This window comes from Capricornis sumatraensis, chromosome 1, assembly GCF_032405125.1.
Source record: "Capricornis sumatraensis isolate serow.1 chromosome 1, serow.2, whole genome shotgun sequence".
NCBI classification, from domain to species: Eukaryota; Metazoa; Chordata; class Mammalia; order Artiodactyla; family Bovidae; genus Capricornis; species Capricornis sumatraensis.
The window spans coordinates 93,018,495-93,042,487 of record NC_091069.1 but is presented as its reverse complement, the minus strand read 5'-3'; the positions used below and the strand labels follow the sequence as shown (position 1 = coordinate 93,042,487).

General features: G+C 35.5%; 1 protein-coding gene across 2 annotated transcripts in view; it reads right to left on the bottom strand.

The window, feature by feature from the left end:
* The window catches only part of ZNF638 (zinc finger protein 638), a 72,292-nt gene extending 54,244 nt beyond the window's left edge, over positions 1-18,048 (bottom strand). For both annotated transcript variants that reach the window (XM_068968487.1, XM_068968551.1), the window contains exons 1-7: positions 16,735-18,048; positions 12,236-12,297; positions 5,403-5,441; positions 4,384-4,676; positions 3,013-3,290; positions 1,625-1,771; positions 589-711 (exon numbers count right to left, since the gene is read on the bottom strand). In XM_068968487.1, the coding sequence (XP_068824588.1) occupies positions 589-711; positions 1,625-1,771; positions 3,013-3,290; positions 4,384-4,676; positions 5,403-5,441; positions 12,236-12,297; positions 16,735-18,048 (2,256 nt within the window). The remainder of the gene's footprint in view (positions 1-588; positions 712-1,624; positions 1,772-3,012; positions 3,291-4,383; positions 4,677-5,402; positions 5,442-12,235; positions 12,298-16,734) is intronic.
* Between the last annotated feature and the right edge of the window lie 5,945 nt (positions 18,049-23,993).

Here is a 23,993-nt window from a genome sequence, read left to right as displayed (position 1 = left end):
TGCAAGGGGCTTGCAGGATGTAGTCAAGGTTGTAGTTTGGACCTAGGCAGAGATTTCATAAATGTTTGCTAATTCTGTTACATATTTTCCCCTACTCGACTGCTTACCATTAATTGTTTACAGTGTGGCAAGCAATTTGCCGTTTTGGCAAGCAATCCAATAGGGGAAAATACCAATGTAACAGAATTAGCAAACAACTATGAAACCCATATGGGACTTCCCAGGTGCTGCTAGTGGTAAAGAACCCGCCTGCCAATGCAGGAGACATGAGACGTGGGTTCGATCCCTGGGTGGGCAAGATCCCCTGGAGGAGGGCATGGTTACCCACCCCAGTATTCTTGCCTGGAGAGTTCCATGGGCAGAGGAGCCCACTGGGCTATAGTCCACAAAGAGTCAGACACAAATAAGCAACTAACACACACACATACACACACATACGCATACACGAAGTTAAGTTCAGTGTATGTGAATTTATACATAGTCCATGGAGTTAACATTTTAAGTTTTATGCACTTCTCTGTATATAAGATACTTAAAAAAAATTAAACTAAACAACAGTGAACTGCGTAAGAACTAAATTCAGTCTACCTGTGACTTTTTCTTTCCTGGAACACATATTTTCACACTTTTCCCTTTTATCAGAAGAGGTGTTGTTTCAACGTACTCCATGACTGCAGTAATTGCTTCTTTAAATTCCATTTCCAAGTAAGCCTAAAATGAAACATATTATATCTTAAGTCAAAAATCTACCTTAAAATTCTCTGTGTGACTTAATACTTTCTTGTGGAATATAAAACTGAAATTACCTCAAGTCCTGGTTGATTTTACCTCTTTTCACTTTTACCTCTTGCTAAAGTGTAATCTGATCTTTAGGATGTTTTCACACACAAAACGGACTTTTAACCTAACAGAATTTCTATACCATTACCAAGATAAGGAAGCAGTCCATGGCAAGATCATAAAAGAGTTTAAGAAACAGGAAGGCAGAGCTCACTGAACTATAGGAAAGAAGACAGGATCTAGTCTAGCTGCTGTTAAATTTGACCTTTTTAAGGTTTCTTGCAGCAAGGAAAATTATACCAACTATGTTCCCTTGTTTTACCTCCTAATTTCATGTTCTGTTTACTCCAGGGTTTGTAGACTTCATAGAACTTTACTATGTAAGTTACAGAACTACAATTCAAACGTAAAAAATACTATACAAACAAAATCATTTTTTTTTAACATCACCTTACTGAAGTGCTAAAGCAATGAATGGCAAACTATGGCCTGCCATCTGTTTTTTTGTAAATAAGTTTTTTTTAACACAGCCATGCGTATTCATTTATATATCATCTATGACTGTAAAGCACTACAACAGAGTTGTATAGCAGAGCGAGTAGTTGAAATCCTATGACATGCAACACCTAAAATATTATCTGGCCCTTCAAAGAAAAAGTGTGCTCATCTGAAAAAACAGTGTGCTGTTCTAAAGGATATAAAGCAGTATTTAGGAACCCTGTTCATTCAATTCCAAACATTTACGTAACTCAAGTAACAGTTGTATATGAAGTAAAAGCTGAAAGATCTGACAAGTCTTTAGAAAACAAAATTATGACTTTTTAGAATAGACTAAATAACTCACTTCCTTTCTGTATGGAACAATCAGGACATCATTAACTTTTCCAAACGGTTGAAATATTTTTCTAATTTCTTCTTCAGTACAGCCATCTTCTGGTAATTCAGATATCAGAAGAACAGGACCATAATGTGAAGACTGGTCCTTCCGAAGCTATTTTTTGAGATGAATGAAAATTAAACCAAATTAAGTGACAAAGTATAGTTACAATAATTCCCAATATAATCTTTCTACCATTAATCCTAGTACTTTAAGTAATCTTTTTATTAAAATATTATATTTTCCACTTATAAATATAAATAATTCTTATACTTTCTGCTTATACAAATATTTTAGAACATTTAAAAACGTTTTGAAATACTAAGAAAAGCAGAGGAAGAAATGTTTTATATTTTATCACTCAAACCCAACAGCGGGCAATTTACAGGCAACCAATCACAGATGCTCTTTTCTGTACAAAAGCATTTCATAACAAACAAGACCTATGAAGTGGTCCAAAACTAGTAAAGAGTACTTTTCTATATGCAACTGGAAGGCACATCATCAGTAAAACTGAAGTTACAGTTTTATTTAGTCTGTTGTAAGAATTTTAAAAATATATCTAGATAGGCATAATATTTTAATAGATTCATATATACAATCTGAATATACTTTATTATTTACCACCTATGATAAAAAATTAACTCAAAAAAAAACTTTTAAAGTTCCACTACTGCCATCTAGAAATACAGAAACAAAATGAATGTTACAGAACAATTTAGCCTTTTCAAAATTAATTCCCTATACTCAATATTTCTTCAAAATTCTGTAGTATCAGGTTGATTATTGTAAGTTCATCCTGTTAAATATAAGCTCTATGGGGGCAAGGAACTGTAATTGTTTAAAGACAATGTTAAGAGAAATGTATACCCAAACACTTGAAGATCTGTTAATATTACAAAATACACCTATTAGTACCCAGAAAACAGACTAGTATTCTACACTGGGCAACAAAGTAGCTTCTGAACTATACTATAAAAAAACATAAAACAGAGTAAAAATGATTCTCAGCAGATAGTTACTCATAGATTACTAACAAAGACTACAAAAACTCATTAATACTACTGATTACGTCCATTTCCCCAATCAGAGTGCAAAACTTGTAACACAGATCAGTGTGGTCAGCCAAAAACACCAAACCATCAAAATGTTCTCACTTTTGATATCTGTAATCTATAAGACTTTAATTATTGGACCTTTCCTGTATTCAAAACAGAAATCAATAAATATTTCATATCAAAATAAATCACAATTTCCTCAGAAATATGAAAATTAAAAATTCTGAACAACTTTGTTTTCTCTTTGTCATATTAACAAGTGTACGTACACACTTCCACTAACAAAGAACTACTGACCTTACGTGGCAGAGAAACAGTTTTATCAGCCATCTGTTTACTTTCTGATGGGGTATCATCTTCAAGATTCTTTGATTTGTAACGAGTACAATGTCCTCCTACATTTGAATCATTCTTTGCAGAACTTGTAGATTTAACTGATGTCTTTGCTCCACTGCCAGTTTTAAGTTTTTGTGCTGGTGAGTGTCCTTTATCAGCTGCTTCAAGATGCTTCTGTTTACTGAATTCTGACTCATGCCCAGACCGTTGTATTACATCTTCTAATGCTTTTTTTCTATCTATTAATAGTATACAAATACTACTTCAATTGAAAAGAACTTTATAAAAAAATAATATAACCCCTCAACTGCCCAAATATTTAACACACTGAGCTACTGTTAGGCCAAACAGGTGGCAAATACATACAAAAAAATTATTAGTCTTTAATTCTTCACTCAAAAGGTATTCACATGAAGACCCTTTATTCAGTGAGCTTCTCTTACACCAGAGATCCTCAAACTTTTGATTTCAGTATCCCTTTACATTATTAAAAACTGAAGACTCCAAAGAGCATTTGTATCAATATTTAGCACAAAAGAAACTAATATAGAATTTTAAAAATATTATTTAATAATAAAACTCCTATGCTAACATAAACAATATATTTTTATAAAAAACTTTTTCAAAATAAAAATTATTTAGATGAGTACTGTTTTCCTGAACACTTAAATGTTGGGCTTAAAAGACGACATCTGAATTCTCTAATCAGAAAATTCTGCATCCAGTGTGCTGGATACACTATTTTGGCTACCATATTTTAAGAAAAATCCAATTTCAGGGATATGTAGTTGAAAAAGGAAAAAAATCTCACAGACCTCTGAAAAGATTTTAAAAAAAAACTGTAAAAATATTTCTGGAAAGGTCACTAAACCAACATTAAGACACACGTTGAAAATTTGAACAATTTTTAAATGTTTTAAATTAATTCATGGAAGACAAGTCTATAATCAATTACTAAGGCAAACTAAGATATCTGTATATCCCTGGTTTTTTTAAGTTTGATGTTGGGTGTGTAGATACACTCTCCCACATTTCTTGTGATACATAATAAAGGGAAGAAGAATGAAACAGGTGGTAATGTGAGTCAAATTTCATACAGAAATTCTAAAATTTAATAAATTATGACATTTAATTTCTTAAAAACCTTAGAAGTTTCAAAAAGAGCTGAGCCAAATATCTCAAAATGTCAACATTTAAAAAAAAATCATGAGAAGAGTAAGTCACATTTCAAGCTTAATGCAAATACAGAAATTAAAAAAAATCAAATGAACAAAAAAAAACTGGAATGGTTTAGTCAAAATAAGTACTTATTATTCACAAACATAAACGTACCTGATGATCTCTCTGATTTCCTTGATGTCCTTTCAGGGCTAACTGATCGAAAGCATTTTGGACTACCTCTAAATGGATTTCTCATTCGATACGGTGAACGGGATCTGGATCTGTATCTAGGAATAAAACGATGGCAAATTCTTGGACTTCGGCTTCTTGGTCTATACATACAACGTACAGGGCTTCGAGATCGACGAAATCTGTGACTTGAGCTTGATCTCCTAGAATGCCTTGGACTAGGGGAATGAGATCGTCTTCTTGGAGTTTCATTTTCTTTTCTATTGCCTTCATTTCTACAAAGTGCAAGAAAAAAACACAAGATTCAACAATTTTATATAAATTACAATTTGTATCAATGACAGATTTACCTTCTTAAAATCAAGCTATTAACAATACCAAACTCTAATACCACGTATTTATGTAAAGCAAAAACCTCCTTGTTATGATGCAGTTTGGTTTTGTAAATGAATAAAGATCAGTCAAAGCAGACGTCACCTCTCTAATTGCTTACATTCCTGTTTTGTTTACTCACAAATAAGTATCACCAATTTCTTTCATTTTTCCTATATCATTACTATATCCAATTGTGTTTTGAAAGTATTAAGTTCTATAAAGAATTTAGGAAATTACAAATGTTTCTCAACAGTTTTCCCACAGAGATTACGCCTTCCACAAATATTTGACTCCTATACTTGTATTTATACACTGAATAGGGAAACTCCATTCTCAGCCTTCAAGCCACTTATAATCTAAGATACCACAAACATAAAATAAGAATAAAAGTATAAAGTATTTTCAGAAAAGACTAAAAAAGAAAAGTTCACAGATGGGAGCTATTACAGGTAAACTAGGGTAACTAAAGATTTCTAGAGATGGTTGCATTTCCCTACTGTTTAAAAATAAAAATGGTAAAAACGAGATTCTATTCAAAACAGTGCCTTAAAAAAAAAAAAAGTACGTGTTTACTTTTAAAGGAAAATCAAATTTCAATAATACCACTATTAAAAAAAAATAACTACCTTCTTGATGGGAGGATCTCAGGATTCCAATCAGGATACCTATTTTGAGAATAAACAATATTAATGAACAGTTAAGATTATAAGGCTCAATCGTTCTCGGCAATATATAGAGAATACTGTTCAAAACAAAAGTTAAGGGAATTCCCTGGCAGTCCAGTGGTTAGGACTCCATGCTTTCACTGCTAAGGGCACAGGTTCAATCTCTAGGTGGGGAACTAAAATCCCACAAGCCGTGTGGTGCAGCAAAAAAAATAAATAAATAAATAAATTGAAAAAAATTGAAAAAAAGAATTTTTAATTAAAAAATTTTTTTTAATTTTAAAAAAATTTAAAAGATTTTTAAAAGTTAAGTGATTTATTAGTATATTAAAGTATAAATATTTTCTTCAAAGTAAAATATTTTGAGTGTCTAGTTCAATAAATAATAAGTTTCAGGCAACTAGGAAAAAGAAACACATTCCCCATACTTTAAATCCTTGACATTTATTTAGGTAAAACAGGAAGTACATATAAAACTGTTAAAAGGTATAGAAGAGCTATAAAACACCAGCTTAGGTAAGCATTAAAAGACAGTTCACTCACTCTGAAGAACTCTAGAGGACACCATTCTATAGAATGAGACATGAATGCTGCCCCTTATATTGTACCAAGTGTTCCTCAGAGAGGATCTCAGGGGACAGTTCAAAGAAAAGGTTGCTTTTCAGGTAGCCCTTTAAAAAGAGTTATCAAGAGGTATGGATCAGGTTAGGTTTCACACAGTGGCAATACGTAAAAGGAAGATTAGAGGCAAACGTGTTCTATTCAGGAACCACTGTCGCCACAGCATGGACATGACAAAAAGTAATTATGAGGCAGAAAACCTGGCCAAGACAGCTCAGAGACAAACTATGAAGGTCCTTCAAGTCATGTTAAGGAGGTTGAACCTAAGTAAAAGGCAATGGAGAACAATAAACATTTCTGAAGTGAAGGGAACATAGGAATGTTTGCAAAACAACTGGAAATAAATGTCTAGATTAGAGAAAAAGATGAGTGTTGAGATATTTAGAAATTAGGCATCAACTATAGCACTAAGAGTCAATGAGATAAACAGAGAATGGAGTTACCGGGGAAAAAAGAGGGTTGAGGACAGAATCTTATGCACACTAACACTTAAGAGTAAAGCAAAGATACACCAATGAAAGAAATTGAGGGGTAATCACAGAAAGAAAAAGTAGGAGGAAAAGTAACACCATAGAAGTCCAAGAAAAAGACATCTTCACCTTCAACTATTCCAGAGAATCCAGACTCTATATGTTAATGGAAATGATGATTAAATTATTAAATCGCAGATGTACAAAAATACAATTTCAGTAGCCAAGAGGAGAGTTACATAAGGAAATGCAGGCAGCAAGCCACCTGACAAGAAAATAAAGTGAGGTCAAAAACTAACTACAGGTAAGCAGTTTTTATTTGTTGACATTTGTCTCAGATATTGTTGGCAGGCTAACTCAAAAGCAATTCTCATCGTGTGTCAAATAGAGAGTCTATGTACCATAACCAGAGAGGCCTGGGAGCCACAACAAAGACCTAGTACAGTCAAAAACAAACAAAAACGCAGTTCTCAACTGCCTTTTCCCAGGTCTGCCTCCATAACAAAGGTCAAAAAAAGCTAAATTTGCTTTCCCAGTCTCTTTAGAAGACAGCCAGTGATAGGTTCAAACCAATGACATATAGGTACAAAACCACTGGCAGACTTCTGAGAAAATTTCTGCACCATCCTTCTTGCTTTGAGAGCAGACATGAAAGCTGGAGCATCTTATAACTATCAGTGTGACAAATTGAGAGGGCAAAAAACTTCAATCCAGTGTATCTATCACTCAGCATCAACAACTGTCAAACATGAACAATTTTTTTCATCTACTACTACAATTTTTCTCTGAGATGGTTTTGGTTGGTGTCTCCTGTACAGTGTTACAAACCTCCATCCATAGATCTTCAGGCACTCTGTCTATCAGATCTAATCTCTTTAACCTACTTGTTACCTCCACTGTGTGTGTATATATATGTATGTTATATATATATGTATGTGTGTATAAATAAGGGATTATGACTTTAACATCATCTTCTTTTAGGATTTTATATAGCTCAGCTGGAATTCCATCACCTCCACTAGCTTTACTGGTAGTAATGCTACCTACGGCCCACTTAACTTCACACTGCAGGATGTCTGGGTATAGGTGAGTGACCACACCATCATGGTTATTCAGGTCATCAAGATCTTTTTTGTATAGTTTTTCTGTGTATTCTTGCCATCTCATCTTCTTCTCTTCTGCTTCTGTTAGGTCCTTACCATTTCTGTCCTTTATCATGCCCATCCTTCCATGAACATGAAATGTTCCCTTGATATCTCCAATTTTCTTGAAGAGATCGCTCATCTTTCCCCTTCTAGTTATTTCCTCTATTTCTTTGCATTGTTCATTTAAGAAGGCCTTATCTTTCCTTGCTATTCTCTGGAACTGTGCATTTATTTGGGTATATCTTTCCCTTTTTCCCTTGCCTTTCACTTTTCTTTCCTCAGCTATTTGTAAAACTTCCACAGACAACCACTATGCCTCCTTGAATTTCTTTTTCTTTGGGATGGTTTTGGTCACTGCCACTTGAATGGTGTTACGAACTTCTGTCCATAGTTCTTCAGGCACTCTACCAGAACTAATCCCTTGAATCTATTTGTCACCTCTACTGTATAATCATATGACATCTGATTTAGGTCATACCTGAATGGCCTAGTGGTTTTCCCTACTTTCTTCAATTTCAGGCTGAATTTTGCAATAAAGAGCTTATGACCTGAGCCACAGTCACCTCCAGGTCTTGTTTTTGCTGACTGTATAGAACCTCTCCATCTTTGGGTGCAAAGAACATAATCAATCTGATTTTGGTCACCATCACCACCTGGCGATGTCCACATGTAGAGTCACTTCTTGGGTTGCTGGAAAGGGTATTTGCTATGATAAGTGCTCCACTTGACAAAACTCTGTTAGCCTTTGCCCTACTTCATTTTGTACTCCAAGGCCAAATTTGCCTCTTATTTTGCTATCTCCTGACTTCCTACTCTTGCATTCCAATTCCCTATGATGAAAAGGATATCCTTTTTTTGGTATTAGTTCTGGAAGATATTGTAAGTCTTCAAAGAAAAAGTCAACTTCAGCTTCTTCAGCATCAGTGTTTGGGACAAGACTTGGATTACCCTGATGTTGATGATATGCCCTGGAAACAAACTAAGATCATTCTGTTGTTTTTGAGATTATACCCAAGTACTGCATTTTGCTGGAGGAGGAAACTGCAACCCACTCCAGTACTCTTGCCAGGATAATCCCATGGACAAGGAGCCTGGTAGGCTACAGTTCATGGGGCCACAAAGAGTCAGACATGATTGAGTACAACAATCTGAAAGTCAGTTACTTAATACAAGTAAGCCTTAGCTTTCTCTTACGTGCGATCCTGGAAATACAGCTCGTTGCCAACAAAGAGAAGTTATTAAATTTCCAGAACTTTCCAATTCAAGAGGGGGTAATAATATTTCAGATGTGAAATGATGTTTCAGATCTAAGTTAACCACTAGAATTATGTTCTTATATTTGCTGCCTGTGTGTTACCTAACCAGTTTTAAAAAATGTTTCAGAAGCATAATACATGACAATATAATATAATGGCTAAGAACAAGGACCCAAGTAAACGACATCATCTATATTCCAATGTGATACATAGGTATATATATTACCTATAAAGTTTTTGTGACAAAAATGTTCAACCTGAATTTAATGAAGAGGAAAAAACCAGAAAGGTGCAGAATGTGGAATAGTCTACGAGACATTTCAAAAGTCAACTGTTGTGAAAATAGCCTCAAAAAGTGTGGGGAGTGGGATAGCCAAGGATAGTTATAAAGGGCATTTTGGAAAAAATGGGGAAATTTGAATTTGGTCTGTGTATTAGAAGGTATTATGAAATCATTGTTAATCATGTGTTACACTGTAGTTAGATAACCACTGTAGAAAAATTTCCTTATTCTTATGGAGGGGGGACTTGGAGGAGAATGGCATGTATACATATGGCTGAGTTCCTTCCCTGTTCACCTGAAACTATCACAACATTGTTCATTAATCAGCTACATCTCAATATAAAATAAAAGCTTTAAAATTTTTTTCCTTTTTCTTAAGAGGTAGATGTTGAATTAAGGAGTGAAGTGTTACAATGTCTGCAATGTATTTTCAACTAGTTTTTAAAAACTGTATATAAAGTATACAATAGACACATCAAATGTTAACAATTGGTTAAATAAAGAGGAAGACTATGTTTATTATCCCTTCAAATTTGTTGCACCTTAGAAACTTTTCAGAATAAAGTGCTGAGGGGAAAAAAGTTTTAACAAAGAGCCATGAGTTAGACAGATATATTGTTATGCCAATTATTTGCTGTGTGACAGCTGGGAAGCTGCCTCTTACTGGTAAAATCACAATCATTACATGTATCTCTCACATAATATTTCAGTTAATATTATGAAATATTATTTCTTCACAGGGTTCAAATATGATCTCACAGAGTTACTTTGAAGATTACAGACACTGTGTAAAGCACCGAGAAGAAAGTCCAACACAGAAGCATATAGCTCTTTATTATGTTAATTATGATTTATAATACTAAAGCTAACGTACTATCTTTTCTCAAGTTAATCAATTTTACTTCTGGTCATAATCCAGAAAGATTCAATAAGATGAAGAGAGAGAAGAGATAATAAACCTTAAGAAAAGAAATTGGAACCTAAATATATATCAGTACGGGTTTCCTAGGTGGTTCGGTAGTTAAAAAAAAAAAAAAAAATCCACCTGCCAATGCAGGAGTTGCAGGAGACACAGGTTGGATCCCTGGGTTGCAAAGATCCCCTGGAGGAGGAAATGGCAACCCACTCCAGTATTCTTCCCTGGAGAACCCCATGGCCAGAGAAGCCTGGCAGGCTACAGTTCCTGAGGTCACAAAGAGTCAGACACAACTGAGCACTCACACGTTAATCAGTAAAGGAATGACTAAATAGATTTAAGTACAGAAGTACAATGCAGCTTATAAAAAAAAAGAATGAAATAGCATATGTTTTGTCTTGCAAAGATCCAAAGCACCTAATCAAATCTAATGCATTTGTTAATTTTTGAGCAGTAGACAGAAAGCCATGAAGAAATTATTCAAGAGTACCTGAAAAAGGTAAAAACGTAAAACAGAGCAACAAAGTAGCAGGCACTGAAACTACATGCTTTAAAATCAGGGTCCTATGTACATGGAAAAAAGGCTTATCTACACAAAAAGCTTTCAGTAGGCATAAATGCCATTTGGCGTAGAAAACTGATGGCAGTGCATGTAGCTAGACTCCTGTAACTAGCATTTAATGCCTACCTACAGCAACTAATTCTCTCACATCTAAATCCCCTAGCTTCACAAAAATGAGACATCCCACTGGGTTTCTGTGGGAAAATTTGTGACTTTAGGAGAGATTTTCCAGTTACAGTGGCAGTATGGCCCAATTCAAGTAACAAATTATCTTTATAATAAAAACCAATGTCTGTGCACAGATCTATACAGGTAAGCAACTCTATCTCTATTCTCAGTCTATATGATTCAAGTAGGGCTTATATCACACTCTACATCAGGAGTAGGCACATGACACCAACCAAGTTATAGTACCCTATTCCTACAACCACTGTTAACTGGTTTAGAGATGGACAACTAACCCACAGTGGTCCAAAAGACTCAAACCAAAAACTTCCACAGAATTTATGAGAAAAGAAGTGCTTTTATTTATTTTTAACTCCAGGAATGCTAGATATTCAGATCACTTAAGTGTGGAACTAGGGGGTCACTTTGCTTTGTGGAGAAGTGTCCTCATGAGGACAAAGCAGAAAGGAACAGACAAGAAATGCAAGTATTACTGACACTTTGATTTTGAGCAGCTAATCCAGCTGTTCCTGAAACTAGAAACACTCAAGCTTCCTAGTTAAATGAGCTTATAAATTTTCTTACTTTAAAAAACTAGTCCAAGTAAGGTTTATCATGTATGACTAGGAGAGTCATGAATAATCTCAAAAAAATTGTGGTGACATTTTCATGAAGAACAACGTGAAAAACCAAAACAGCTATCACAAATTCATTTGCTCGAGAACATGTTACTATCATCAGCGTAATGACCAGGAATTTGATACCCAACTGAAGCAGCATGTTTAACAATACTAGGGGAACACATATTTTATATAACTCCAGATGATATAAGAGAAAATCACACTTTTTACCTTCATAGGTGCCTTGTCTTAAGGAAAAGATGAAAGAACTGAAGAACCAATGGTTAGGAAGCACCATATCTAGCTTATTCATCTCCTACTTAAGAGTTTTTTCCTGAAAACAGGTTCTAAACCAAGAGAGATTTAGACCTGAAATTAAACACTAGCGTTTAGTTTGAGTGGTTTTTAGTTAGTTATTCTTTGAGGAAAGGGTGGGAAGAAAGAGAGGGAAGTATAGGAGAAGGGAAGGCTTTGTGTTCTGAAACAGATAAACCATTCCAAGGATGGCAAAGCACCAGGAACGAACCAATTATATTAAATTTACCTACTGGGAAGGAGTCAGAAAAAAGGACTGTATTTAATTCTCTTTTAGAAAAAGTTTAAATATATTTGTATAAAATTAGTATTTCAAATAGGCAATAGCTTCCTAAAATTTTTCTCCAAAGTACCACACTAAAGATATCAAACAATCATACCTGAGACATTTAACTATTCTGTAAATTTGCCACCTATAAGAATGAAGAAAATTGTTCTTACTGTTGACGTAACTGTCGGCAACTCTCAATGTGAGTAGATGTATTTTGATGCTGAATCCAATCCTATTGTAAAAGGAGAAAAGTGCACAAATTAGAACATTCCTCATTTGACTAATGACACTAGGCTTGTTAACATGACACAGCATCTTTTGTTTTTTCAAAAATTAAACAAACCTAGTTATAAATACCATATGGCTACTCAATAAAAATTTCACAAACAAAAATAAAAGGACTCCAAACAAAAGCACTTAATATCAACTCATTGATGCCATTTTAAAACATTTTAGCTATAGAAAACATTTTAAAAATCCTATCCATGGATACTCACTTTGAAGTCAAACATACATTTAAACTTGGAGAAAATAAAAGCATGGATCAGAAATAACTCATCTCAAATATTAACACACACACACACACACACACACACACACACACACTACAGAGTATCAAGAACTCTATAAACAGAACAATATTTGAAATGGCATCTCCAAAATATAGTCTTGATGCCTTACAACTCTAAACTTCAAGGTAACAACATTAACAACAAAAAATCCTACCTCTTAGGCCAATACCATTCCAAACAAGGTACTCACTATATACTGACAAAGGATAAGATTAGTAAAAATATGAAAAAATGCTGCTGATCAAAACATTTATTTTCAGGATATAGTGGAAAGCAGTATCATTTCAAAGACATAATATGCCTTACATATAGAGCTTTACAACGAACAAAATGCTTTCTCATTTAACTTCACTCATAAGCTGCCCTAAAATTATATTTTGCACCCATAAAAAGCTCCTGGAAGATACATGTTTTTTTTTAAAAGGCACTACAATTTTTCAAAGAGAGAGTCCCCCAAGTGAAACAGTTAAAACCAAAGTGTGAGTAACATTTTACTGTGTCTCCAATATTTGGACAGGTAGTAAACTTACTGAACAGTTCCTTCTGTATTTTAAAACTTTCCTTAAGGAAAATGTTATTCATTTCCATTTCAAAAACATTTTAGTTTGTCATTGCCAAAGACAAACTAGAACTATCCAGTTAAAAACCACAGTTGATACTAATTTTGGAATCTGCCTTGTCAAGAACTATCTGAAAACAAGTGCATGCTACTTGCAATACTCAGCAGCAGGTTATGACAAACCCTGAAGTATTTCATTAAGCCATGGAACAGACTGTGGATTACAAAAAAATAAAGTCTGCATATCCTGCTCAGGGAAACAGAAAGCTAGAAGAGACTGGCAGTTAAGAGTCTTTAGTACTGCTAAACCCATGTCTTTGATAGTAACTAGATATTGTTTACATTAGACACACTGACAAGTATCAAATTGGGCATGATTTAATCGGACCACAAAGCGTTTTATGTGAATAAGTTGCCAACATATAAAAATCCAGATTTTCAGTTTTTCTTGAAAAAAAACATGAAGATATAATTAATACTAGATATGTATTTGACATAGCAACTATCAGCTAATGCTGACAGCTAAAAGTTATTTAAGGCATACTCTGTCCAGTTCTATATACACACACACATCCACTTCTCTGACATTACTCACTTTTAGTTTCAGTAAATGTATCTACACCACCTTGATTTCTACTCTCCAATAAGACAAGGGTCCAAAAGCAGGACTCCTCTCCAGAGAAAGACTAATAATTAACTACTAGGCAGAAGATGCTGCAAGGACTGCAGACTTGAGTGGACCCAGAATCCAACTCTGAAAATACCTACCCATATCACTCTCTTATCTACCAACTACTTAAAAAAAAACCTTTATGTCAGTATTTTTTTGAACTGAATTATTTCAGTCAGAAAGACACGGCTTTAAACCAAGGATAGACTTCTAAACCAACTGTGACAGTCAAAAAGACATAACTTCTAAACTAAGCATGACTTCTCTGATGTCTGAAACTCAATTTAGAAAAAAAAAATTCTCATTTTCTTGTCTTTTTCAGACTGTAGTTTTGACTCAGGGGTAGGTAACATCGGTAGTTGTTACTTAGCAAGAAAAAATTTGCAGTTGGTAATTTATATTTATTGGTTACACATTTGTAATGTCAAATACATGCACACTTACAGGGCAGCAAAATACATCACAGAAACAAGAGAGGTAGTTTATACTACCTAAGTCCATGTTCACAAATCCCTATCATTTGTCATCTAGTAGCGAAGAATTCGTTAGGTCCATTGTGCTGTTCCGACTGTTAAAAGGTATCTGTTCATTTAAAAAGGCAATCAATTTCTATGAACTCTAATAATCATTAAATGATTTATTTTAATGTTTAATGTCTTTTTATCGTATTACAGGTTTCCCTGGTGGCTTAGATGGTAAAGAATCTGCCTGCAGAGACTCAGGTTTGATCCCTGGGTCAGGAAGATTTTTATTTTTATTGTACTTTTATCCTATTAATCCATACTGTCAACAACACACACGAATAACTAGGGAAGCCTCAAATTAGGTGTCCTACCCTCTCTCTCTTCATTCCTATTCATCTTGCACACATCAGTCAGATTTATCTTCCTGAAATATATTTTTTAATGTGTCATTTCACGTATCAAGAATCTTAATTAGCTTCTTAATGCCTCTCATTTCACATCTAAACTCCCTGGGCTAGTTTTTCTAGGCCCCTCAAACTTATCATTGTTACTCCCATCTGAAATGTCATCCCCCTTCCCCTGGGTACATCTAAGCCTACTCATCATTCAAGAACCACCTTTAACCTACTCCATGAAGTCTTCCCTCCCAGATCACTTTAGACCAGACAGACTGAGTGCATCTAGTCACTCAACAAGTCTTATCTAACTGGAGTATAGGAGTCTTCTGATGCCAGAAAGTATAATTTTTAATTATACACTGTGAAATACACAAAAGTATTGGTAAATTGATAATGCTGACTTAACCTGATATAAGACTGCAATCAAGATAGAAATATTAAATCTCTCTCTCCCTACAGCCTATCCAAACAAGTCAATTACAATCACCAAACTATTTGTTGCCTTCTAATTCTTAAAAAATTCCTTAGGTGTTTAATTTTTTTCTTCAGTGAGACTGTATAAACTGCTTAAGAACAACATGTAAACTTTATGTAGTTTATTTTCATTCCAGCACCTAATGTAGCATCATGTACAAAATTAGTAACCAGTAAATAGTTACTGAATGTGTATATTTTCTATTCAACAGAATAAAAATTAAAACTTTTAAGATATTATTTTTTCTTAGATTCATCATGATTAACTAAAAGTTCAAAATAAACGGAACATAGAGGGGCTAACACTCAATTCAGTACTTGGGCCAGGACTACTAGATTTTAACTAAGTGCTGAGATTTTTTTAAGACTTTGCTATTCCCTTTGATAGAGCAAGGCAATTATTATTAGCACTCAGAAAATCTGGCTAAAATGAGGTAGAATGCTGATTTCCTTTGCTTTCAATAACGTTTCTGACCGAAGCATCAGTTCCAGGTATCAGATTCTTGTTGGCTGAAACCTGGTGAGTGGGTAACAAAAAGACAATAAAAGGACAATACTGGAAGGAGGAAAAAAACAAGGGAATAAATACCTATAGACTTTTAAGCCTATTAAAGTATACAACCAATGCTACAGCCTTGAATCATAGCTTGTTCCCATTGAAAATACTGCAATACATTCCTTCCTGGTCACATGTAATATAAATCTTCAAATCACATTAGTAAATAGAAGAAACAGTAAGTTTCCAAACATATATAGTAAATAAAACATATTCAGAAAATTCTACTCAAATCCACCAGTGATTACTATCAAACAATATATTCTACGTTATTCTTCAGGACCTCGGTAAAATACTTCATTCTAACTCTCCTAACCATGAAGGCACCTAAGGCTTCTTTGTTTTTTAAAGACTCTTCTCTCTAAAGATCATTTTACACTCTATGCTCTGAGCCCACAGCTGGTCCCACTAATTCATTCTGACTCAATTTTGATATGCTATGGATTTAGTTATCTTAGGAAGCTCCTTCTCATGAAGCACTAAAAATCCAGGTAAGAATCATAGAGTCAGAAAATATTTAAATCAACATTAACTATCTTTAGCTCAAGACAGGTAGATACATGCAAGGCTAAAATATACTGTCTCTTTAAAAGTGTGCAGTACAAATATTTTATTCCAAATTTTTATTTTTATACTAACAGATTCTCTTATTCAGATAAAGGTAATTCATGTGACATTGTCTTATAAATACAGTTTGTGTCATATAAATTTTATGTTGCATTCTCTGGGATAACCTCTCAAAAGTTCAAAATAAATGGAAAAATCCATGTGGTGTGCCCAGTCACAGGAATACAGAAAGCCTAACACTCAATTCAGTATTCAGGCCAGGTTACTTAGATTACAACTAAGCGTTGACATTGCAATCAAAATTTCTGCCATTTCCTTAATGACTAGTTAACACCAGCATACATATGAGAATTTAGATGAAACTTGGGCACTGAGTTATCATGATACAGTGATCTTTAAAAACACTCACCTTCAAATGACTACATTCTACGTTACACAGAGAACACAAATGTGGAAATATTCTTGGAGATGCTGCATAATAATCATTCATCATAGAAGGAGTTGGAAGTCTCTTCATCTTCTGGGCATCAGCATGCGAAAACTTTGGTAGCCACGATGCTTTCACAATCCCAAAGGGAGACCGAATGGGGATGTCAGCCTCTGACTGGTAATTCTTTTTACTTCCTCCCGATCCATGTACATTAGATGAATTAATGACAGGTTCACGTGGGATCCGCTCTTGTTGGCTTACAGTTGAAATTAATTCTGATGAAAAAGGTTGCTGGTTCATAGAAGGAGGAATCAGAGACTGACTCATTGTCTGATTAACTGTCTGGCTAATGGACTGGCTGACAGATTTTACAGGTTCAAGGACTGACTGTCCTCTTGAAATGTGTAAACCTGACATCTTGCTTCCACTCTCAACTGGGAAAAAGGACTGATTACCGGAGGACTCACTGGGGAAGTCCATCTGTCGAAACACATCTTCAACAGGAAACATAGAATTACACATCACATTTGGAGCAGGAACAGATGCAGAAATACTTGGCTGTGACCGAAATTCATCCTCGACCTCATCAGTTGGAATTTCAGGATCATAAATACGTACTTCAAGTGGATCTTCTGTGTAGCCATATTTGCTTGCATGCCCATAATCAATCACGTTACTCGAAACTGCCTCATTACCAAGTGTTTCTTTATTTCTGCTCCGAGAAGGTAAGTTAGGTAATCGGCGCCCCATTTTCCGCATTCTTATATCCCTCAAGATTAATGGCATATTTTCAGGAGTTAGCTGTTCATCAGGATAGCGACTGAGTTCTTCTAAGTCTTCATTAGATAATCCAAAACTTGCTAGGATACTTGAGGCACTCTCTTTTGTATAGCGGCTCTGTACTTTAGGACTCTGCTCTGTAACCTGCGTTACAGAACTCTGCTTCACTCCCACCGATGCAGATATATGAGGCTCATCATCCCATCGGCTACCATGAGGCTTCTCCTTCTTTTGTTGTGCTTCATGAAAATCCAATTTTTCTTTGGTCAATCTTGGATCAGTTTGGTGTTGAGTTACCTGAACATTCATTCTCTGCGGTTCCATATTCTGATAAGATTCATGGCAGGCAAATCTGTGTGGAATTCCACGGGCTCTCCCTGCTGGGTAAAATCTTGGAAGACCCATAGATCCAGGCCTCATAAATGGTCCCGGAGGCCTCATCTCAGAAGGGTTAGGTGCTCGTGGCCTCTGAAGTGGAAAGTTTCCTCGAGGATTAAACCTGGGTCTCGACATGGCTATTTTCAAGAAAGCCTGATTTAATAAAGTATAAGGTGGTGTTGAACTATGTGAGGCAATGGCATTCAGCTGCTGCAGCGCCAACTGAGTCTTAATCTGAGCAAAGTGCAAAGGAGATGGGCCCAACAGAAGTGGGTTTGCAATGCCCAGGTTCAAGGAATTCACAAGTGGTGCGAAATTTTCCAAGAATAACACAAAGCTGAAAGTTAAAACACAAATATTAGATCATTTTAACTCAAACTACTTCATGAAGTGGGTTCTACAGCCAGTGTAAAACATTTTGAAACAAAGCCATGAAACCATTCTGGCATTTCATACATTTTTAGAGTGTTTATGAGGATTTCAAACTTTCCCAAAAACTTGCTCTTCTTTCCCGAATCCAGAATACAAACCCCAAACCTCAAGCCAGAGTTCCTGTACACTATGCTGCGCTGGGTGCTGTCCTAGGTGCAGAGCAGCAATTACAACTTTTAAAACTTCTTAGAAGTGTCCAAATCCTGCATGCCATTGGGGGATGGGGTGAAAATATACATTCAGTTGTTGTGGTCGGTAAGTTCTCAGTTCTTGCTGATCACCAAAGATCTCCCCCCAATCCCCCCACCGGCCCTTTTGATTTTAGTGGAAAGGAATGAGTTCAGAATCATTCATTCACTTTATTAAAAATTTTTGTCTAATATGACAATCATTATGAAGTATTCAAGCCAAGTAAAACATGATTCCTATAGGCAAAGTGCAAGCAATCTAACAAGAAAAACAAAATAAAGAGTGTGTCATTATTACAACAATGCTAAAAAGCATCAGGAATCGATTTATTTCTGGGAGAAGTCAAGAATACCTGAGTTGAGCTTCACAGGATGGGTATCCTCTAGAGTTTTGAGGAAACTGGGAGGAGATTTCAGATAACAAGGTCTCACTCAATATGTGTTTATCAAATTTTAGAAAATGTAGAATAGCCTAGGTTAAGGTTTCTAAATAAAATATTATAATAAGATGAAACAGACTGCTGGGATGATTTAAAAATTTAAAATTAATAAAATTTATCAACTGCATGTTTCTGACAAAGCTATAGTATACTGGCCCAAGACAAAATATAGCTTCAGTTAAGACATGTCAATCTTCAGTAACTCCAGGATTATTTAATAAAATTATCTATGAAGACAGGAAAAAAATACTTGTGAACAACCTCTCTCCTTTATGGCAACTTTTAGCTACTGTTTTTACTGACTTTGGAATTTTCTCCCAAACTACCCATTTTCAATAGCGTTCTCTACACCAATTCCTTCAGTCACAGAGGCTCAAAAGCATCTTAATCTCCATTTTTAACTAACTTTTTTAAACTATAAAATTCTATGTATTCTTGTCAAAATCTCTAATATAGAATTTTATTTTTCCTTTCACCATCATCACAACCCTATTGCAAGCTCTCATCACTCTCACCACAGCTGCCCTTCATCCCAATTCATTCTGTCATTACTAATATCCTTAAAGCATTTCTTTTACTATCACTCCTCTACATAAAAACCTTCACCACTTTATTGCTACCTGCAAGATAGTGTCCAAACTTGTCAACCTGGCATTTAGTATATAATCTAATCTCAATCTACCTTTCACATTTTACTAACCAATAATACTTAACGAAAAATTTCTGCTACAGGGGCTTCACTGGGGGTAAAGACTCCATCTGCCAATGCAGGAGACTCTGGATTGATTCTGTGCTGTGGAGCAACTAAGCCTGTGCGCCGCAACTCCTGAGTCCATCTGCCACACCCACTGAAGCCCGCACACCTAGAGTCCATGCTCCATGAGGCCACCGCAATGAGAAGCCCGCACACCACAATGAAAAATAGCCCCCACTTGCCACAACTACAGAAAAGCCAGCACAGCAACAAAGACCCAACACAGTCAAAACTAAGTAAAATTAAAAATGTATGCTACAGTCAAATGGGTCTAATGCCATCTCCTGATCACTTTCAACATTCTTGCTTTCATACTTTATTCATACTGTACTACCTAGAGTATCCCTAGCTCTCTGAACCAACCTCACTCTTCCAGATTGTTTCAAAGTCACACCCTAAAAGAATCTCTTTGCGCATTTCCTGTGGCACACTTTGGGTTTCTCCGGTGGCTTAGATAGTAAAGAATCCACCTACAATGCAGGAGACCTGGGTTCAATCCCTGAGTCAGGAAGATCCCCCAGAGAAGGGAATGGCTACCCACTCCAGTGGGAAGAGAACGGGATGACAATGAGATGGTTGGATAGCATCATCAACTCCATGGACATGAGTCTGAGCAAACTCCAGGAGACAGTGAAGGACAGGGGAGACTAGCACACTGCAGTCCATAGGGTCACAAAGAGTTGGACATGATTTAGCAACTGAACAATGGCACACTTTCAGCTATTAGTAATTCATGCAATATTCAAATTCATTTCTAAGCTAGTGATGTATGTCACATGAGAAGGGTTTGAATTCTACAAAGTTCACCACTTACTATTAAGGTTTTAGACAAGCTACTTAACCTCTAGACCATAAGCTTTCTCATGAGTAAAATGGGACAGTATCTTCCTCTCTGGATTACTGTTAAGGACTGCTGCTACTGCCAAGTCACTTCAGTCGTGTCCGACTCTGTGCGACACCACAGACGGCAGCCCACCAGGGTTCCCCCGTCCCTGCGATTCTTCAGGCGAGAACACTGGAGTGGGTTGCCATTTTCTTCTCCAATGGATGAAAGTGAAAAGTGAAAGTGAAGTCACTCAATCGTATCCAACCCTCAGCGACCCCATGGACTGCAGCCTTCCAGGCTCCTCCATCCATGGGATTTTCCAAGCAAGAGTACTGGAGTGGGTTGCCATTGCCTTCACCAACTGTTAAGGACTAAGTTAGATGAAATATAAATATGTATAATTTCTAATTTGGCAATAATAAGGAGTTCATGATCTGAGTCAGCTCCTGGTCTTGTTTTTGTTAACTGTATAGAGCTTCTCCATCTTTGGCTGCAAAGAATATAATCAATCTGATTTTGGTGTTGACCATCTGGTGATGTCCATGTGTAGAGTCTTCTCTTGTGTTGTTGGAAAAGGGTGTCATGCAAAGAGTTGACTCATTGGAAAAGACTGATGCTGGGAGGGATTGGGGGCAGGAGAGAAAGGATGAGAGCGGATGAGATGGCTGGATGGCATCACTAACTCAATGGATGGGAGTCTGAATGAACTCTGGGAGTTGGTGATGGACAGGGAGGCCTGGCGTGCTGCGATTCATGGGGTCGCGAAGAGTCAGACACAACTGAGCGACTGAACTGAACTGATGATGTCTAATAAAGGAGCTGCCCAATAAACATTAGTGTCACTCTCCCTCCCCTCACTCCATTAAACAGGGACCTTTCAGGCGGTAAATTACACTCCTAAGCATCAGTATTTTTTAATCCTTGCAACGCAGAGGGGAGTTAAATTTGGGGCGGGGGGGCTAAGAGATAAGCAAAGGCAGATATCATAAAAATAATTTCTCTTTTCACATACAACCTCTATCCTAACAGACTCAGAAGAACAGAGTTAAATCTCCAGAAAACAAGATCCATCCTGGAAGAACTACAATATAACAGGTGCTCTGGAAATCCAAAAATAAAAGCAATCACCAAAATTAACTGTGCTTTATAAAAAATGTTTTGAAGCAATTAATTCATAATAATGGAAATGTCTGAGAAAAAAAAAAACTCAAAAATGCAAAAAGATTAGAAAAAGGCAAGCTCCCCAACCCCCAACTAAACACTTTTTCCTTGACCATTATAAACTGAAAATCTATAGTTATCCACAGAGGTTCACTGATGCACCAGTATTTAAAGAATCAAATGTTACTGTACCTAACAAGTGCAATGAAGAATTTGGGATCTTCATTAAAATAATCTAGAAAACAAAGGATGCATTTTGGCAGGGGTGAATTGTGGTGTTTAGTGGGTGAGGGAAGTTTGATGAAGCACAACCAGCAAAAATATTTGTTGAGGAAGGTGAGTGACGGGTCCAAAAGAATTTATTACCTTTCCTCTCTACTTTTTCACACGTCTGAACATTACTCTCCACCAAAAAAAAAAAAAAAAGTCCTAAATATTAAGTATGAAATGTTTAACAGCAAACAGAAAAGGAGGGTTGGAGAGTATAAAACCAACATAACTTCATACTTCTCTATCAAATCTAACATTATCACACCGAAGTCTAACAAAGCCAAAATCGGCTAATCTATTATGATTATCAGGTAACATATGAATAACATGCAGATTTAAGTCTAAAATCTCATTTAGTTCATTTTCCCCTACATCATTTCTTCCCACCTGACTCAACTGACTTTGTTATTAAACAGTTCATTCATTCAGATAACAAACATATCTCATTCTTCTCTGTTTCAATATTTATTCTGGTGGGGAAAAAACTATTTGTGAGATTGAGTAAAATTAAGCAAAACAAGCCAAGGGCTCTTGATATAAAGCCTCTTATTAGCAATTAGGTTATCCCACACCAAAGAAAATAAACTTTGAAGTCTTTTGAGAATGCAACTGATATAACCTAAAAACAATGTGGTAAGAAACAAGAACTAGTAAGACAAGGGTAAATTTGGCATTAACACCTGGAAAACAACCGAACAAATGAAGACAACAATTGTAAAGCCTTTTTCATTTAACTCCAGGAGTTCTGGCCACAAAGAGGTTCATCCGCCCAACAAATTTACAGAGAATCAACACATCGTTAAACTAACTTAGAAAAATCTGAATTGAGATCTGAGTCCTTAATTATTAATTACTTTGAACACAACTGTGATTAATACTCACCCTTTAAAATGAATTTTTATTCCTGATGATATAAACAACATATGCTTGTTAAAGAAAACAATAAAAAGCAGCAAGTGACATCCTTACCAGTAAAATCATTACTGATAATGAACTAATATTTTGATGGAATTTCTTCTAGTTTTGTATATGTGCATATACACATGGATGGGAAGGGGAAGAAGGTACACAAAACTTCATTGTATGAACTATACTAGTTGCTATTTTAAATCAACATTTTATTTTCCTATGTTCAATATTTTTCAAAAACAGGGTATTTAATGGTCAGAAAACATTCTTAACTCCTGAAGACAAGCAGCAGTTAAAAACTATCTTCCGTGCCCTATCAACTACAACATCCCTCTCTGAAACAAGATATAGCCAATAAAATATCAAAGAGAAAAACTCTGGAAGCATCTAGAAGAAACTGAATTCTTGAGGCAGAAATGAAGAAATAGCCTGATGTATTAAAAAATTCATTATATCCCTTGAGATACTTTCTGACATGTCCACTACCACAATCAAAAACTACCTGCTATTCTGATAGTCTTTCAGATGCAAAGGAATCCTTCATTTTCTTTATACGTATTGATAAAGAAGTCTGGAATCTAAAAATATAAAAGCATCACCAAAAATTAGTCATGCAGATCATAATGGCTCCAATTAGATTCACAATGAAAAGATTTATATCAAACCCCACACTTGAACTTTAAAGCACTTCATGGTTTAAAAAGCATTTTGACCTTCATTATCTCATCTGAGCTTACAATCACCAAGTAAGCAAGGGAATTCAAGTTTATGATTAAGTAAAGCCTTAGAACTAATTGGCAAGGTCACAAACTGAACTCCTCTCAATGTTCTTTCCATCCTGTATTCTAGGTACATAAAATTTAAATTTTATAGCTTTATTTTTCCTAATTATTAAAAAAGCAATACCTGTTCATGATCACCTTCCCCAAAGGAAAGAAAAATCATCTTCATGACATGCATAAAAAAAGTCTTCTAACTTTACCACAAAAAGAAAACTACCATTAACATTACTTTTCTAGTTTTATACCCACATACCTGATTTGATACCCTGTGTCAGAGCAACTGTGTCTCGAATACATAAAATCTACCTTCACACTTAC